Here is a 20,656-nt window from a genome sequence, read left to right as displayed (position 1 = left end):
AGCAAAGTGAACTTCAAACAACCTATACACAGCAGTTCAGGCATAAAAATAATCTAAAATTCTATTATTTGAAAAAGATTAGGAATCTATTGACAAACTAAAAGCACGTCACGCAAAGACGGACAGTATTTATGAAACTCATGCAAATGAGCAAACCACATCAAGAGGTTTATAGGAAACTCAGAGTTTGAAAGCTTTTTCATACCTTAATTATGAGGTTGCAAGTAACTGCATTTTCAGCCACATGTTCTTGACATTACAAAAAAAGAACTGGTATTTTCTTGAGTATTAACAGACTTACTTTTCTTTAAGGAAATCCACTACCCGTTTGAAGTCTGCCACACAGTATTCTCTTTTCATTTCCATGAGTATGCTGTCAGAAGCAGATTGGACTGGTATGTGAAGAAAAGCGTATACTCTTGGATGATTGAGAATCTTTGCCATTTCCTAAAAATTAGTCAGAAGAAAATATTTTTAGCCAATCATTAAAACAATGCACAGAAATCCCATAAAAATCACACATCCTAATGAGGGTCAATAATGGGGATTCTGATGCTCAAACAAAACTCAATTATATTGCCTATCTGTGAGTCAGCAAGGACAGGAGGAGCAGTTATCAAGAATTTTTCAGCAATAAAATGAAAGATTTAGAATTACACTTCACTTCAGATAGAATGTATCAAGAGAGTGCTGTCCTCTAACTAGTATTGTTTGGTAGAGACTTTAAAATAATTTAAGAGCAAACACTGGAAGCGCAGAATTCCAAAACTCTGACTTAGTATGATTAAAATCTTTAACGGTGCTCTCAGAGAGCGCCTGTCTTGATTTTCATGAGGGAGCAATGAATAGCTCTTTTTCTGTGGGAGACAAACCAGCCCACACACATTTGCATCTAAGTGCATCCTCTTTAGTTTCCATTTTGAGCATCTTTAAGACTGGCCATTTGCTAGTTAAGGAAGAGCCAAGAGTTGCAGACTTGCTCCTCTACTATGTAGCAGATTTCAGCCTGTAATACAAGCGCAAGAAGAAACTGGTAGTTAAAAGGTGACAGCTGAAAAGTAAATACATTTATTGAGTACTTCGAAGCACAAGGGTGGGCTTGAAAGGTGATGGGAGATGTAATAGGATGAGCAGAGGATATATGACATGGGGCCTTGGGGAAACAGGATGGGGGCCGTGTAGGATCGTGGTTGGAATGTAATGGAGAGTATATGGGAAGATGAATGATGTAACTGCTGATTTCCTTGCTTTTTACAGCATTGGCAGGATATGCAATCTAAGTTGAAGTATTTGGCTGCCCAAGTTGATGTGCCTTAAAGAGGTCTGATTTTTAAGAAAGTGCTAAGCTAATGCCCCTCACCATCCTCCAAAACCAGACATCTTTAATGTTTCACAATTGGGCACTCGAGAACTGAAATACCCTAAAACTCACTAGTCACTTTTGGAAATTTTGTCCTAAAAAACTGTATAAATGAGGGAGAGAAGTAGTTACATTATTTGGTGAAAACATCTTACCTACCTTAACTAGATAAACCAAATTTAAAATGTTAGATTAGTACAAATATTAATAAATTCACCAATAATGCAATACATGCACAACAAGGTATATGCAGCTAAACCAAGCTAAGAGATCAACACAAGGTACATCAAGCACATTCACAGATGACAGAAAAGTGCCACAGTGGACCGGTATTTTTTTGAAATATTTCTGTAAAAAAAACAAAACCAGAAGCTTTTATCTAAACTTTAGCTATTCAGATAACGTAAGACTTGCATCCAATCCTCATACCCCAACAAAACCCTAACACAAAGTTTTGCCAAATAAGATCACTCCCAGTTTTGCCAATCTCTCTTTAACTCTTCCCCACAAACTCTGGGGATTTGCATAAAAATATTTGCTATGAACCACCCCAGTTTTACAAAACCAAATATATTATTTTGCCCATCACTAATAAAAATATTATGTTTTCTTTATCAAATAAGGGAAACAAGGCAAAAAAGCTCCAGTATGAGTGATTAACTGAATACTGTTCCAGTACAGAATTCCTTTGCACAGCAGACTCTTCCTCTTTAGCCAGTTCTACTTCTAATTTAAAACAGTTTACTATGAATTATCCTTCAAAACTATACTGCATTTATGATACAAGTAAGTAATGAATAAGCAATAAGGCAAAAATCACTAATTTGCCTCAGCATTTTTTGAAATTTTCTTAAAATGTCCCTGTCCAGCTTTTAAATCAACCAATCAATCCCCTCACTACACAGCAAGTGACATTTGTTAGCTTTGATTTGCTATCTTCCTATTCAGCTTCCTTTGTACAATACTTGCATCTTTTTGTGCTGACCACTGAATCAAAAAAAAATAATTAAGAATTTAAGCTCCCACCCATATTCTCTAGATCTCAACATCATTTTTCTTCTAGGTTTTCTAAGGCTCAGTGTAAGGCTCTTATATTTGAGACTATTCTTCTTTGTCAGTTATTTAATTGTTATTTTATATTTACAGTATACCACCATCCAGAGACCCCAATCAAAATTCAGGCCTTTTTGTGTTAAGCAATACATAGTGGTAGAGTTAGTTCTTTGTGTTCCCTCTTTAACTCATCCATTTCTGAAATTATCTTTTCTTTGCTCCCTCTCCCCCCTTTTTTTTGGCATAGTGGCTGCTTCTCTTTGAGAGACAGAGCCCAGCTTTATATCAGATGTTGCTTTTAACTTTTGAATAGCTTGAGAGGTTCTATAAAAAATAAATAAATAAATGAATAAATATTAAAAGAATAGGAGGTGTAACTGCATGTGGTAAGGTTATACTGAATACTGGACAGCATAAGAGACTACACTCCAGTGTTGACAACTCTCGATTTTATCATGAGTTGCTCAATAGTTATTGTGTTTCTTAAAGCTCCTCCTCCTGGAGTCCTGTGATTATGTGAGAAACTCAGCTTGCTTGTTTGCTTGCTTTTTTAAAGAAAAGTGTGAAAATGTGAACTTCAAAGGCTCCAAAACTAGAAGACATTTTTTCTGCAGTGACTACTCCAAACAAGAATAACCTAATAACTATTAATTCTCAGTAACTTGCAGCAAATCAATGCAATTTGCATTTGACCTACTGCAGCACAGTGTACTAACAGGAAACTTAACTCTGTTCATTGTAAGAGAGGAAGAGTTAACATGAAATACATTCAGCAGCTATATTAAAAAAGTCCCTGGCCAAAACTGCTTGTTCTAATTAGCTTTCATGGAAACCACACAGGGGTTTTTATGATCCTTGCAATCAGAGTTGCAGATTTGTATCAGGAACAAGAACATGACTATGTTCAGTTAATAAACTCATTTTGCTCAATTCTGTGCTAATATGTCAGAGGATTCCCAGCTTTAATTAACTGAACTGCTCTTCAACTGTCATTATGGGCCCCTGACTTTTCACAGAAAGAACCACAAGTGTAAGATCAAGAAGCTAAAAAATCCTGAGGGAATGTCTGAGGTGGTCACCTATGTGCTGATCAATGTCACTGACATTTTCACAGTACTGGTTTATATTTGGAAAAGACACAGGGGTCTCAATATCAAACCAAATGTATCTTTCAGAAAGCTAATTATGTGTGTGTGTGGGGGTGTATGTGTGTGTTTGAGAGAGTGTGTGTGAGACAGAGAGAGAGAGAAAAATGTGTGGGAGACACAAATGTACACATTATATACACAAAGAAGGCCAGATTCAGAGCAGGCATAGAAATTGCATCTCATATGGATGCGCTATGAGGAGAGCAGACAGTGATACTACTGTGTCAGATACTGCAATCCCATGAAGTATCTTTAGGATCCATTGTTTTAAATGAATGGTTTGTGTGTGATTGTGTTCTACTCCATGAGAGAGGGCTGCCACAGCTCCTCCAGGAACTAAAAACAGTGGATGGTGATTAAGACAATCGAGCCAGGCTGTAACCCTCCTCCTCTCCCTGCACCCGCTTTCCCCCAAAGAGGTACCAGTGGATTCTCTGTTCAAACTGGATTCTCCAGAGACCAAGAGACAAAGAATGGACTTTTGAATAAACAGCACGAGCTTACACTGATTCGGGGTTTTCATTTTGCATCTAAGACAGATAAATTACAACTGGTGCAAAACCCAGCTGTGGGTTCTGAAAGACTAAAACCTACTAGAGACATAGGCAGAAGCTGGGAGTGATCTCTAGTAACCTTTTAAACATGTATTCAATTTCTTCGATTACTTTAATGTATTCTCTGTAATACTTTTACCTTAATAATAATTAATTATAATAATAATAAATTTTATCGGTTAGAAAGAGCTGCGTGGTAACTGATAACTACATCAAAACATTGGTCATAGTCCTCAGAGAGACAGCAAAGCACAGGTGCTGGCCTTTACACAGACTGGCTTACTGAGGACATCACAGTGTAAGGCAGGGAGCTGCGCAGCCTTAAAAATCCCCATCAGGAGGGAGTGAGATGCAGAACCTAAACTGGGTGCTCTTGGTGGACCATGGAGGCGGAAAACAGGAGCAGTTGCCATGAAACTGTAAAACTTGACCTCTCTCAAGACTTTCATCAGGGGAGGGCAGCATTAATCTGTAAAGGGGGCTGCATAAGAGCCCATTCCAGTGGAGCATGCTGAATGGACATGCCTAACCAGTACATCCTGCTTGCCTCAATCACAGCTTCTTCACAGACAAAATCACCTCATTTTTGGTTTATGCTGGCCCCTTATAGCCTCCTGCAGTGAAGAGTAGGTTATACAGCACCTTTCTGTCACTGGAACCTCCCTTCTCTGTACACTTTCCACTTCTGGGGCCATCCACCACAGTTTACTTTCAGAGTTAACTTTCAATGTTGAAATGTTTTAAGGAGTCCTGTGCAAATTTTCAAAAAACATATTTCAAGCAGAGTTAATTAAGTCTCATAAAAAATCAAAGACTTCCAGCTTTATTATCCAAAGCTTGATGGTATCTAACTAGTAAAGGCAGACATGATTTCCGCAAGGTTTTGACTCCAGGTATAGAAAGTAATCTGATTTAAAAGTATTATTCTCCATGTTATTCTGTTTCACCAATTATCAAGAAAAATGAGCTATCAGAAATGATGATAAGATAAAAGGCTTTGACTTTGATTTTGGAGTGAGTGTTGTCTCATCAAACAGCATGAGTAAAATATTATTCGTGTCTTGCAAACAGGCTTACGAGCTACATTGTTTTACTGATAAGACAAACTAATGATGCGTTTTAGGTAGTGGTACCAAACTACATATGTGATTATCTTTCTAAAAGCTGTGCAAGTATATGTCCACTTTAAAGTATGTATCCATAAACAGAATGAGGATTGCAGCCTGCAATATTAAATCATCGAATAATCTGTAGCTGAGCCAGCAAAGTCAAAACCCTAAATTCCAATTTAGGCTTTCAAACTGCTCATTAACCACTGTATATATAAGGTGAATGTCCGATTTCCTGGTCTGTCTGTCTTCTTACTGCACCACTAAATGTTTACACACTCTCCAGAGACAGTTAGACAGTGCCCTCCTTGTTTTTCAGTGATCTGCACAAAACTCAGTGAGAGAAAAAAGAAGGCAAGGGAAGAAAAGAGATCATGTCCAAAGAAAATACCAACACCACTGTTGGGCTTACTTATACATCAGTTTCACATGTCAAATCTTCCCTGATATTGTGATTTTCCGTAACAAGCACTACAGAAATCGTAACTCTTAACTTCAGTGCATTTAAAAAAATAATTGTGGACCTAACAGGTAAAAGAGAAATACTGGCCAGTCAGACATTTCTCTGGGTATGCCTACACAGCACCAGGAGCATGCCTCTCAGTGCAGGTAGGCAGATATGCGCTAGCTCTGCTCATGCAGAGGTGCTAAAAACAGCAGTGTAGCTATTGCTGGAGAGACTGGCTATCTGAATACCTGCCCAGCCCCCTGAGTATGTACTCAGGTGTCTAGTCTGAACCACTGCCCATGCTGGCATGGCCATACTGCTATTTTCAGAGCACTAGCCAAACAGAACAAGTGCATGCCTATCTGCACTGGGATGCATATTCTCAGCTGCTGTGTAGACATATCCTCTATGTCATTTGTCTTACTAGTGCTACTTCCTTAACTTGCCCATTAAGATAGGAAAACAGGAGTCTGCAGTTGTCCCTAAGGAGCTGGAACAGATGTACTAAAAGAATGTTTCGTTTGATTACTTAAAAAACCTGGATGTCAGGTTTCAAAGCCTATATGAGTTCAGCTGTTACTTGAAATTACTGCCTCAAAACTTCAAGATAAACAAGATTTCCCAGTCTTAACAAGTCTCACCTTTCATGTACTTAAAACTCAACCAGGTACTTTACAATATAGGCTTTATTCAAACACAGCTTTGCATTGAACAGTCATACTTAGCTAATCCTTACAGATATTCCCACAGCACGAACTGAATACAAAATATTAGATTTCATCACTTATTAAAACTATTAGTTAGTAGCCCAGAGAGGATGTAAAAGGATACCACGGACTAACAGAGCTCTACTTCACAGCCTCTCTCATCTGTTTCCTGTTTATATTTTCACACAGCATCTTGCATTACTAGATTTCGCTGTATATTTCCGCCAGCAGAAAAAAAATAATATACAACTTATTTGATTCCTATCTGGATGTAGTAAAGGAACCACATTTGAAAAGTTCTGTCTTTAATCATAATAGAAACAGCTGACTGCCAATTTCCTCTCTGTTGTGGCGTCTAGTAATAACTACATAAAAATATTAGCTATATGTGAAGGAGAGAGTCAATGTAGGATCTAAAGGCCCACAGAACAGATGCATTTCTTTTAATCTAACTTTTCAGAACAATTGTTCTGAAGTTGGGACCTTGCAACTTTGTACGTGGGATGTCCTTCCATTTTTCATTCAGTTCTTAACACATACAGCACATTAAACAGACACTGACAAAGATTTTTTTTCAAGCCATATATTTTGTCGTAACAATTACAACACACACATTTCACTAAACTAATACTTAAGAAGGAAATCAACCAGACAACCTGTAATAAGAGCTTGCATATTAGAACTACATCACACAATGAAATATCAATATTCATGCTTCTGTACAAATGACTGTATGACAATCCGTAGACTTTTTTCCTACTATCCTAGCCTAGAAACAATCAATTACTCTGGTCCTGTGTCATATGTAAGGAATGCTGATATTAATAACTGCCACCTATATAGCGTCTCCTCAAACAGTCAGATCTAAAGAAACACTTGCTGGTTTATTTTTCATGTTCCCATATGGACAATCTTTTCCTTTCTGACACATGTTAGATTAGGTCATATAATGAAGCGTCTCTGCTGACAGTTGCCTTTCAGATGCACATTAAAGTAGCTGGTGAACAGCAACACCAGCAGAATCTGAATGAGAAGCAAGTGGCTGTGGTCTATTATTTAAGTATTGCTGCTGTAATGCAGTCCAAAAACAGATGTGATCCACTGATGCAGACAAAGAAACAACGAGACATGTACACCACAGTATGGTTAAATACAGAGGCTACAGCTTTAATAAACCTATTAACCAATAAGGACCCCCCACCCTCATGCTATCTAGCAGGGCTGTTTTAGTGCAGGATGGAACTGGGCACTAGTGGCCCTGGTTCTACAAAGCTGAGGGCAGGTATGACGGCAGTGCCTCCTCATATTCTCAGGCCTGCCCAGGGACCCAAGCTGGAAACCAAAGTCCCAGCATGCTTCCCTCCTCCATGCAGAAGGAGATGGGGGAGTCACATGCTGTATGAGACACGGAGGCATATCCCTCACCATGCAGTGTTAAGCTTGGGACACATGCCCAAGCAGCCCATTTGGTTACAGGGACACTTTTTAACCCCAACTGTACTGTGGCAAATGTTATTTAAACACCAAAAGCAGACCTCTGAGATGCCCCACATAAGGTAAAAAACAACATGCAGTTAGTCAATTTTGCTATATGGGAAAAACCCCTTGCATGCCCCAACCAAAAAATTGCTGATCATTCTAACCTCGCTTCTCTAAAAAAAAATAATAATAATAATTAAAAAAAACCAACCCATACCCCACAGACACTCACTGTGTACTTTTAGTAGGGGAACTTTTAGTTGTGGAAAAATTGGAGGGCAACAAAAATGATTAGGGGGCTGGAGCACATGACTTATGAGGAGAGGCTGAGGGAACTGGGATTGTTTAGTCTGCAGAAGAGAAGAATGAGAGGGGATTTGACAGCTGCTTTCAACTACCTGAAAAAGGGGGTTCCAAAGAGGATGGATCTAGACTGTTCTCAGTGGTACCCGATGACAGAACAAGGAGTAATGGTCTCGAGTTGCAGTGGGGGAAGTTTAGGTTGGATATTAGAAAAAGCTTTTTCACTAGGAGGGTGGTGAAGCACTGGAATGGGTTACCTAGGGAGGAAGTGGAATCTCCTTCCTTAGAAGTTTTTAAGGTCAGGCTTGACAAAGCCCTGGCTGGGATGATTTAGTTGGGGACTGGTCCTGCTTTGAGCAGGGGATTGGACTAGATGACCTCCTGAGGTCTCTTCCAACCCTGATACTCTATGATTCTGTGATTCTAAGGGGGAACCAGGGGAAGTGTGTGTACAACTGCTCTCACTGCTTTGGGTTGAGTTCTCCCCCTTCCCCAGAGTAGGGTTTCCATTGCTCTTGGCTCCATCAAACATGCATCCTGACCCTGGATAGTAAGGTGAGCGTTTGCTCTTCAGCTAGCTGCATATTAAGCTTTACACCTGCCTCTTTTTTTTCTTTTTAATTAAAAAAAATCTTGTCATGATCTACTCTGATTAAAAAATTAGGTTTGCTAATGTATAACTGATTCTTGCAACAAGCTTGTCTATACCTAAGAACAGTTTCTCACTAAAGTCCTCAACTAAAAGCTGCAGTTGAAGCTGGCTACACTTCTTTCCACAAGCCAAAGGAGCAAATGCAGTAGCTACCTGAGTTTTTGGGATTTTGATACAAGTATCTCCTATTTGCAGATATCTTTAACAAGGATTTCTGAAATACTTCAAAAAATTGAAAAAATCCCCCCACTCCAGCCAAAAATGAAATAAAAGTCACTTACTTAAATATTTAAGTTGGGAGGGTCTGGGATTCATCACTATAAATAGAACATTCCAGTTTCAGCAGTGTGTCACCTAAACCCAGCTATCATGGGGAGACATTCAATACTGGCAACATACGACTAATTCCATTCCATTCTGTGACATAACTGAGCATCTTCAACTCCCATGGAAATCAGTGGAAGTTTAGTATGCTTGAAACAAGACAGGATGTGCTTATCACCCATTTTTGTTACCACTGGAGCCATCACTGCTGTGGTGAAGAGCTTTCTTTATAAAACCTTGGAGATATATTTGCCCACATTTATTAACTGGACCACTTTATGGCACAGTATGAATTTTGTAGCATGGCTGGAAGAAAGATAACATGAATAGATTATATCCAGCAATCTGAATAGTCACCACACTAGGTATGGATTCTCTGTTAAATGGCTTATCCTGATGTCTATGTCAAGCATACACACTTCTCAATTTGTTTTTCAAAATGCTCCTTCTTAACAGTAATAGTAGCTCGGTGACGAGCATTTCATGTGGACTACTGATTGCTGCAGTCCCTCAGCTGCACCTTGAATAATCAGCTACTCCTAACCTGTCATCAATTTCTGCGCAAGGCATTTCATAGAGGTTATTGCTTCACTATAAAAATTATTTGTCTATTTCAAGCAAATCTCACTTTTCATCTTTAAACACTGCAACACAGAAAAGCAATCCTCCCATATCTGAATCAATACACCTCATTTACAGAGTATATTAGAAACACAAATATAATTAACAATATAATGAAGTTTCCGAAAAGGCCATTTACTGTGACAGTACAGTGCTGCTCTAAAATAAACTAACATGTCTCTATCATATTTTACTTGACCCAAAAAAAGCTTTGTGAATAAAATATGTAAAGTACGAGAAAGATACATTTAGTAATGAATACCAAGCTGTACACCTACTCTTTTCTCTGACAATTTTTTTTTTTCCCAAGATCAACGTCTTAAAAAATAGGTTGGCTAATGTACAATAGCAACTCTTGCAACAAGCAAGTCTACAAAGAAAAATTAAGACTGTTTAATTTAACATTAAACAGTTTCTACAGGAAAGTACTTTAGTAGCACTAGATGGCACAAAGAGGCTTAATACAATTCCCTTTTGTCTTCAGAAAAATGGATCAGGTCACAAGTGAAATTAGTTTGGTAGTCCTAACCTAGTCTATACCCTACATTTCTTCACAATAATAAAACTCCAGAGAGACAAGGAGGGTGAGGTAATGTCTTTTAGTGGTGAGAGAGACAAATTTTCAAGCTTACACAGAGCTCTTCTTCAGGTCTAACATCCTGGGACCAACATGGTCACATCACCACTACATAAAACTCCAGAAAGTCTGGCACATTACAGCAGAATTGATCATCTCTGCTCTGTAGATGGTCAGGAATGGAACACCTCATCAGAATTCAGCGGCACTAGCAGATCAGTGACAGGACACCTCCACACTATAAGGATCTAATTTTGATTTCACATTAGTGTAAAAAAGTAACTTTCACTGCAGCAGATCTACAGAGTCAATAAGTGCTGTGTGTCTTACTTCCATGAGCATCTCAATTCACTGAACTGACCCACAGTTCACAAAATAAAAAACAGTCTTCTAAGCTATAATGGCACAGGCTTATGTAACATAATCCTTGTAACTTGAATGTCTCTCTTTCCTAAATTTAACACAAAGGAACTAATTTAATGCATAGGACTAAATAAGAGAGACTTAACCCACATTTTTCCTCAATTCACAATATTGCAGATGTCCAAAAATCAATATTCCTGTGTAGTTTTATTGAAGTTTCTTGAATTTATTACCATTAATTTTGTCCTCCTCATTTTCTAAATTAAAGAATCACCAAAAAGCAAACTTTTTTTAAACAAATGCCAAACCCTAATGAAGCAAGCAGTCTTACTGAAGATTATGCAGATGATGGTTGCAAAGCACAGTGAGAATGTGACAGCCCATCTATCAAAGAAAACAAAGGGTTTTATGCATTTAAACCAAATAGAGGCTTTTGGAACAGCATGGATGGAGGCTAGTAGAACTTTAATTAGCCGTTAGAATATAAATAACTAGGAAAGTGATATCATTTGGCTATTAATGAAAGTGCTAATATTAAAAGAAAAAGGGCAGTCAGTTTATCATGTATAGATTTGCTGTGTGTTATTGATATTCTTCTGCCCTGTGCCCTGAAGCTAACAAGTATTTTATTAAATACATTTTATTTAGCAAAACTGTATTTTCCTGGGGTGCTAAGACTTGAAATAGACACTCAAAAGACTCAATTAATTCTGCCTTTTTCCCCCTGCTGGTAATCGACCAATGAAATGAGCCCCATTTTAAAAGGTTTGCTGTGGGCAGATGGTATTACAAGTGATTGACAGAGGACTTGACACCTAACACAAGAATATGAGTGGATCTGTCTGCATTCAAATACACTTCAGTCTCCAGCCATCTAACCGGGGGTGGGAGGAGGAAGCATACTAGCAAATTTATCACTTAAACTGAAGTTAATATCCATAAGTTTAACTAGTCAAAAAAAGTGCTTTTTCATTCTAACACTTCCTCTGTGATAAGAATTTTTATATACAGCTTTTTGAACACATCATAGTACGGGGTAGCCCCCAGATTTATACATAAAATATACCTTGGCTTCTGCCTCACAGAAGAGATGAGTTTTGAATCCAAGGAATTTTCTGCATAGTGTTATTTATAAATAAGAATTATGTTCTGGCATTTTAAAAAATAAATTTAAAAGCACTTCTCTCTCACCACCCCAGAAATTTATGTTTGTATATTATCTCTAAACATATATTTATTTAGCACTATTAAAGTGCGAGATAACAGTAGTCAGACTTTAGAACACCACCTTCATAGTTTTAATCAGTATAGTTATAATGGAGTCTTATTCTGATACATTAAACCAACTTGCGTATCACTGATTGCCGCCTGTAAACCACCAATGGTACATACACCACAGTTTGAGAACTGCTGACACTGCCCCCCTTCCAGAAGGTGTTTACAATCTAGATTAGATAGACAGTACACGAGGCAACCAGAGAAAGGTCCATTTCAAAGCACTGTAGAAAAAGTCACCCCTACTCACAGCAATTCTGGTGGATCAACAATAATAAAACACACAATTTCCATGGAACCTAAGGAGTGATTTAAATGAAGATAGACCTGTTTGGCACCCAAAGAGAAAAACTGTTTGAAAAGAAAGGGGCACCGGGAGACAAGGCATCAAATCAGAGTATACAAAGGGTGGTACAGACAAAGGATAATTGGCTAGAGAAAAGAGAGTGAGTGTAAAGGTGTATATAGAGGAGGGATGGGAAAACTATGGCTGGCGGGGCACATCTGGTCTGCCAGCAAATTTAATCCAGCCCTCGACCTCCTGCTGGGGAGTGGAGTTTGGGGCTTGCACTGCTCCCACGCTCCAGGTGCGGAGTGGGGTCGGGGGCTGCTTGGCACATGCATGCCGCCACTCTGCAAAACTCCTGGAAGCAGCGCAAGTCCCCTCTCTGGCTCCTATGTTTAGGGGCAGCCAGGGGACCCTGCACGCTGTCCCTGCTCCAAGCTCCACCCCCACCACTCCCATTGGCTGGGAACTCCGACCAATGGGAGCTGCAGGGGTGGCTGGCCACACCTCTGCATAGGAGCCGGAAGCAGCACATGCTGCTGCTTCCGGGAGCTCCTTGAAGTAAGCGCCACCCAGAGCATGCACCCCTGAGCTCCTCCCACACTCCAACCCCCTGCCCCATCCTTGATGCCACTCCCACCCTCCAAACTCCTGGATCCCAGCCCAGAGCACCCCCCTGAACCCCAACCCCTCAATCCCCAGCCCCACCCCAGAGCCTGAACCCCCCAGTCAGAGCCCTCATCCCAATCCCCTGCCCCAGTCCGGAGCCACCTCCCGCACCCTGAACTCCTTATTTCTGGCACCACCCCAGAGCCCGCACTCTCAGCCAGCGCCTTCACCCCCTCCTACACACCAACCCCAATTTTGTGAGCATCCATAGCCCGCCATAGAATTTCCATACACAGATGTGGCCCCCAGGCCAAAAAGTTTGCTCACCTCTGATATAGAGTATGAAGATGAAAATAAGTGTTTGAGCACCACATCGAAGGAAAAACTTTCATAAATTAATTTTTCAAGATGCTTATCTTTGTTTTCCACAAGCCCAGATTCAAGTACCCATTGCTATATTCTGTGATCAACTTATTTTTAAAATATCTGAGAATTCTTTCAATTAACTGTAACCAGAAAAAAACATCAATTTAAGACAGACAAATTTGTGATTCCTGTAAGGGACACCCACCGATTACAAAATTCATGGCACTAAAAGGTTAAGGGCTTAAATATTGATTTAATTAAATGTATTAAGGTTTTCATTTTTCTGATCACATCAACAGATTTTGCTGCATTAGAAAATAACAATTCATCTACAAAAATGACAAAAGAAATACTAGAAACAAAGTGAGGAAATGCCTTAACAGTGTTCAGTTGCTGAAATCCTGCTGCCTTTTCATTTGTTTCTGAGATGTGTATTAATTCTTTAATAATGCATTTCAAAACAATCGACAGAGTTTATTGAAAACTTTAGTTTATGCATAGTGCTCAAAAATATTTAATGAACCGCAAGTAGAAAACCAAAGAGAAATAAAGGAAAGTAAATTAGCAGTTGTACTGTGGTACATTTTCACGTGGTGTGTCGTGGTATGTCTGGGGAAGCCATCTGTAGGATATCAGCTTCAATAAGGGTAAAGAACACAAACACTGAGCTGCCATGAAGAATCCAAGTGAAAAAGCAAGGAAATACTATAGTGACTTGTAGCACGCTTGGCATTCCCTATGCATTCAAAGGCAACACCACCATGCAGGTGCTTCTCAATGGTTGATGTATCATTGGAATGTTCTGAATTAATAATGAAGCCCCACAGATGGTGTATAGTGGAGTTTGAAATAAACTCATTTTGACAGGTGACAAGGAACACTACTCATCCAGTCATGTGAAATTAAGCATTTAAGGGAATGGCAGGTGTGATCTGCCTTCTTTAAATACAGATTTGGAAGTAACCCTTCACACTCAAAATGTGCTGTCCTGTAAAGCTTGATAAATCTTAATGCAAAACAAACATTTAAAAAGTATATAATTTCTGAACCACAAGTGAAATATTTAAGCTTATAGGACCAAATTCATGTCTAGTGTAACTCCAGTGACTTTGATTAAATTAAATTACTGATAAATTTGGTCCTTAATCTTTTCAAGTATGCAGGCATTTACTGCATGTTTCACATTTATTTGTGGAATCAGGAAAAAGAGTAAGGGAACTTTTTTGGCTGACCTCCAGTCACCCAATACTCATCTACTGTGATTTTTTTTTTTTTTAATGGGGTTGCTTCTTCTTCACACATCTCCTCAACCATATCTAATTATAAAATCCCATGAAACAGTCACCTGTGTGAAAGAATTGAATACAGCCTTCCTTGTGGCATGTCCTCTGTAATACTACATTTACTAGACAGCAGAGGTTTCTCTAGGAGTGGGTACAAAGCACAGCCTCACTAGAGGCTAAGTCCAGTATCTCCATGACACAGTACCCTCTTCACAGTCTAAGGATTGACAAGCTAACCAGGCACATGTGCATGTACTACAGGAGGTCTAAGGTAGCACCTTGTATGGTTAAGGCTGCAAAACAGCTTTTGTTATTGCTCCTTGTTTTTACACATACCATTTTATGAAATTGTAAATGTTTGGCGCTAAAATGTTCAATGCTTTGCTTCTGCACAAAGTTTGTATTTATTTATTTATTTAAATTCTTTAAAGTCTCTGCCAGTTGGATAAAAACTCAATTTCCCCTCTATCAAATGTGCTAACTACGCTAATTAAAGTTTGATACTTGGCATGGACACGAACCTGAAAGAGGATAAGGCCCATGTTTGGTTTGAGGGGGAGGAAATTCAAATATGAAAGCAACAGGCTCAGTGATGCACATGCTCAGTATTATCTGCTAAGAGTTTAGCAGAGCCTATTGCTGACACTGTCTTTTTCTAAACTGACAGGAATGGGTAAGGCAGACACTGCTGGTCTTAGGCTTTTCTTGAGACAATTTGCATGAGGACAATTGTGACTGTCTGGTTGAACATAGTGGAATCCACCAAACACCACCCTCTGATTGCCTTAACATCAGATTAAATATTATTTAAGGGTCTCCATAGTTCTACCAGATCAATGCTTTCTTTTTTAAAAAAAAGTTTCTACTTTTTTCTTTTGTGAAGATACAATCCTCACTACACAAATCAATACAACACTATCTCTAACCAATGAAAAACAAGCAGATGGAAAAGTTCAGAAAACTTACCCATCCCACAGCCCATTCACTTCATTCTAACTGGGACAACTTAGATACCTAATTAGGGCAAATTAAATGCAATTAAATATAGGCAAGTTTTTGCTTGTGTTTTAAAATCAAGAAAATTTAACCAAAAAGATGACTCCACAGTATTGCACCTGTCCAATACAAAAATCTTTGACTCCATGTACATATCCAATATTACAATGAAGAAGCTACTGTTTCATATTCACATGAAGGATGAATTAATAGCACACTCTTGCAGGAAAAAATACTCCAGAATATGAAGAATTGCTCGAAGAATTTCATCATCGCATGACATCATGAAACTGCTGCCTGGCACTGTTCAGTGGACTGTCTTTGTAGTTCCCACGAAGAAGCTGACATTGAAATGATCTTGCATGCCATCAATGCCACAGAGAGAAATGCTATTAATCTCTGGATTTTTGCACAATATACAGATGTTCTAGTGCTCTCTGTGAGCCGCTACCAAAGACTTCCTCAATATTCTGTTTTTGTGCCTGCTGCTGGGGCACAAAATTGCTGTATACCCCTCAGAGATGTATTACTATCACTCAGATCATTAAAAGCTACTGCATTCCCAGGTTTCCATGCCCTTGGTGTCTCACTACTGGAAGGTTAGCTGGATAAACCAAATTATCTTACTGGAACGCATTTGATTCAGCTGCCAACCAGAATCTCCTCTCTCTGAAGGTGCTCACAACAGCTGAAGCCTAAGTTCCCTGTAAGCTGCGTGGCCGCTCAAGGACCCTGCTGGGGGAGGGATGCCTTCCCCAGCCTCCACCTCGCCTGGCTCCCAACCTGCTTCGGCCAGGGCGTGGGGCACCCCCCCCGGCCTCAACGCTGCTGTGGCATGGCCCGGGCCAGCCCCAAGTGCGGCCAGAGCGGCCTGGACCCAGTCCCAGCCAAGTCACCCAGACCAGCTGGGGTGGTGTGGCCAGATTGGGCCCCGCCATGGTTGGGGTGGGGCGTCTCGGCCCCAGGGATGGCTGGAGAAGCCTGACCCCAGCTGCGGCTGAGGCGGCACAGCCAGAATGGAGCCCTAATACTCCTGTACTTCAAGCCTCTGCCCCAGCCCTGAGCCCCTCATCCCTGGCGCCACCCCAGAGCCCGTATCACCAGCAAGAGCCCTCATACCCCTGCAGCCCAATCCTCTGCCCCAGCCTGAAGCCCCCTCCACCTCCATACTGGTGCACATAACAAAATTAATTCCGCACATGGGTGGAAAAATTAGAAGGAACACTGGCTGAGACAGTCACTGATGAGGTCATAAGTGTACTGGAGGCATTCATCTGCTGAGTTTACCATATGAAGACCAACATTACAACAGTTGCAGAGCTACACTGGTGCATGTTTTCCAGTAAGCACCAAATGGAGAAAAACAGCCACTGAAAAGGGGTGCATTCATACCTGCTATCAAGAGGGCTGTCATGGTATAATTCCCCACTCTGAACCTTAGTGTCCAAAAGATGGGGTACCAGCATGAATTCCTCTAAACTTAATTACCAGCTTAGAACCTATAGCGCTGCCACCAACCAGGAATTTCAGTGCCTGGTACACTCTGATCCCCCCCAAAACCTTGCCCGGGGACCCCCCCAAGACCCAGACCCTCTGGATCCTAACACAAGGAAAATAAACCCTTTCCCCCACCATTGCCTCTCCCAGCCTTCCCCTCCCTGGGTTACCCTGGAAGATCACTGGGATTCAGACTCCTTGAATCACAAAACAGAGAGGACAATTGACCTTTCTCCCTCCTCCTCTTTCCCTCTCCCAGACTCCCTGAGAGAGAAAGTAATCCTAACACAGAGAAAAATTAACCTCTCTCTCCCCCTTCCCTCCTTTCTCCCTACCAATTCCCTGGTGGATCCAGACCCAGTCCCCTTGGGTCTCACCAGGATAAAAAAACATCAGGTCTTAAACACGGAAAGCTTTCTAATTAAAGAGAGCAGTAAAAATTATCTTTGTAAATTTAAGATGGATTAGTTACAGAGGTTTTTTTACTATAGGCATGGGAATACCTCCCAGCCTAGTATTCAAGTAAATTAAATTCTTTCAGCAAAATACAAATTTGAACTCCTTCCAGCCAATGCACCTTTGCAAAATTTAAAGAAAACAAACTATAAGCCCAACTCGCCTACTATCTACTAGTACCCACTATTTTGAACTGTAAGAGCCTGTATTGCCAGTGACTGTCATAAACATTATAGAGAGTTAATTAGACGAAGTACTTTATATCTCTTTGACTGTAAAGGTTAACAAGTTCAGTTAGCCTGGCTTGTCACTCTGACAGAGGACAATCAGGACAGGATACTTTCAAATTCTCTCGCGCGCGCGCGAGTTTACGTGTGTAGTGTGTGCTGCTAGTTTTTGGTGAGTTGTTCTCTCTGGGTTCTAGAATGACCAGACGTGCAACCAGGTTTCTCTCCAATCTCTCCAATACAGGCTTCTTATCAGTTCAAAATCGTGAGTACTAGGTAGATTCAAGGTGAGTTCGGCTTATATTGTTTTCTTTATTCAATGTGCATTTTGGCTGGAGGCGTTTAATTGTTTGCATTTTTGGATGAAAGGAGTTCAGATTGTATTTTTGCTGAAAGGATTTATTTGTACTTGAATACTTAGGCTGGGAGGGTATTCCCAGTGCCTATAGCTAAAAAACCCTATGTACCTAATCCATCTTAAATTTACAAAGATAATTTTTCTGTTTTTCTCTCTTAATTAAAAAGTTTCTTGTTTGAGAACTATTGTTTTTCTTTCATTCTGGTGAGAGCCCAGGGGACGCGGGTTGGATTCACCAGGGGATTCGGTGGGAGAATGGACGGTAGGGGGAGAGAAGGCCTATAATTTCTCTCTGTGTTTAGGATTACAGTCTCTCTCGTGGAGAGTCCGGCTGTAGGGGGAGAGGAGACAGGAGGGAGGAAGGATGTACTTTCCTTCTGTTAAGATTCAAGGAATTGAAATCCAGTGATTTTTCCAGTGTAACCTAGGGAGGGGGAAGGTTGGGAGAGGCAACGTGCGGGAAAGGGTTTAACTTTCCTTGTTGTTAGATCCAGACAGTCTGGTCTTTGGAGTGGTCCCGGGCAAGGTTTTGGGGACCAGAGTGTACTAGGCAGTGGAATTCCTGGTTAGGTTGGCAGCGCTACGTGTCCCTAAGCTTGGTTAATTAAGCTTTTAGAGGAACTTCATGCTGGGTTACGCCTAACTTCTTGACGCTAGGTTCAGGTGAGAGGAATTAACCATGACAGAGAGTTCGGAGAAACCTGGTGCACGTCTAAGTCACCTTAAAACTCAGGAACCCAGAGATGACCACACCAAAACTAACAGCACACACAGGAACTTCCCTCCTCTAAGATTTTGCGCGATAATAAGGGCGCTTTTGATCATTGTTGTTTTTTTTTTCCCCCACCCCCCCCCCCCCCCCTTTTTTTTTTTTAGGGGGGGGGTGGGGGGCGTTTTTTTTTCCCCCCCCCCGCCAGGATGCCCCTGCCTGATTGGTCCTCTGGCGGGTTGACAGCCAGGGCTTACTGAACTTTAATCTTTACAGTCAAAAGAGATTAATAGTACTTACTGTTCTATTACTCCTACTTATCTTTATTTGACAAGGGCAAATATATCAAGCAAGGATGGCCCAGGTGATGTCGGCAGAAAATTGTGAGCATCCCAACACCTACCCTTTCTCCCTCAATGATGGCATTCACCCTGCAGTTGTGTTTGGCTGGCAGCTGGGGTTTGTGTCAGAGATGGTGCAAGTTGGTGGCAATAGGAGCGAGAGGCGCGTTGTGTTCGATTGGAGCGATCGTCTCTTCGGCATGGTGGATAGTGCTAGCATGACAGAGGTCCGTGCAAACGTGTAGACTTGAAGGCCATCACTGGACGCCAGCTGATCGGCTGGGGCGCGTGCCGCAACGTAGCGGCCCAGAGGCACTAGCGCGCGCCCTATCATTAGAGCATATCGGGGAGATGTAACGTCATCCATCCAGCCACGCTTCTCTCACTTCGCCACGATGTCCCTTGAACGACGTTCCTTCATGTCCCCTCTAGGGCCACTTGCCGGCCCCCGGCCAGAGGCCTTCCCGCAGTACTTGCATCTGCCCCGCCATTCCCAAGCGAGTGTGGCACAGCTCCCTGCCTCCTCCATGTTCAGCCACCCTGTGCCACTAGCCCATTTTTCCCCGACCCCACATTCCCCTCATGACCTGTGGCTGCTTCCCATGGTCCCACTCCCCGCACCCAACTGTCGCCCTCCTTATCCACACGCTTCCTACTTCACCTCCAACCGTCGCCGCCTGCACATACAAATATAACTTCCGCAGCGTTCCATCGGGCCTGGGCTCGTGGTGGGACCGGTGTTGGAGAGAGGACGCAACTGGCTGAGAGCAGGGTACCACAGACCAGGTGATTGAAGGTGGGCTAAGTGTCTGGGGAGCATGCCCTGAACGTTTTGTGCGATCCTCGCTCTTCGCCGTTAGCTCAGTAGTACACCCACATTTGATGAGTGGACTCTGAAACTAATTATTATATTCGGCCCTATACCCTCCATCGCTAAGGCTAACTGTTCCACGCATGGGACTTCCTCACGATCAATATTCGCTTTTATAATGATGTGAGTGCATTTGCTTGACTTATTCCAATCTGCATTGATTAATATTTGCACCAGTTGATTTTTATCAGTCTTTCTCAATCACAATTAATAGTTGTTCTAGGTTTAGACACATTTAAGTTACGGATACGCCATCTACTTCTCTGCAAGAGAGAAAGAGGGCTTTCATGGTGGATTACCTCCCATTATCTGTATCATTTTCTCTCAAGAATGGGTCGTGACTCACTGATTTATCGCTACTTTTTTATCACTCACCCTCGGTGATAGCAACCTGGAGGCTCTAGTGTCCAAAAAGTGTTGGGGGGTCGGCGCGGCAGGGAGGCAAGTCCTCCATGTGCACAACCACAGGAGTGTTCCTCTACCTTGAGAAAATTCTAGTGCTCCTGGTAGATTCTTAACTCGAAAGTCCAAATGATATCTCTCAGCTTCCCTTCCTCCTCATCATCTAGCCGTTCTGGCCACCAGGAACTGCAGAATCTGTTAACGAATTTTACTAGATTATGCTCCCAGTAGTTTCTACATATAGATACATTTCATTGCTCCTACTACTATGGCATGTTGACT

At 41.2% G+C, this 20,656-nt stretch overlaps 1 protein-coding gene across 4 annotated transcripts in view; it reads right to left on the bottom strand.

Moving 5' to 3' along the window:
- The window catches only part of CDKAL1 (CDKAL1 threonylcarbamoyladenosine tRNA methylthiotransferase), a 626,106-nt gene that overhangs the window by 213,207 nt on the left and 392,243 nt on the right, over nucleotides 1-20,656 (bottom strand). For all 4 annotated transcript variants that reach the window (XM_032776978.2, XM_075062869.1, XM_032776979.2 and 1 more), the window contains one exon: nucleotides 302-447. In XM_032776978.2, coding sequence (XP_032632869.1) covers nucleotides 302-447 — 146 coding nt within the window. The remainder of the gene's footprint in view (nucleotides 1-301; nucleotides 448-20,656) is intronic.

The sequence above is a fragment of the Chelonoidis abingdonii genome, chromosome 2, assembly GCF_003597395.2.
Source record: "Chelonoidis abingdonii isolate Lonesome George chromosome 2, CheloAbing_2.0, whole genome shotgun sequence".
Taxonomy (NCBI): domain Eukaryota; kingdom Metazoa; phylum Chordata; order Testudines; family Testudinidae; genus Chelonoidis; species Chelonoidis abingdonii.
Note: the sequence above shows the minus strand (reverse complement) of the source record. Positions and strands in the feature narration are given on the sequence as shown.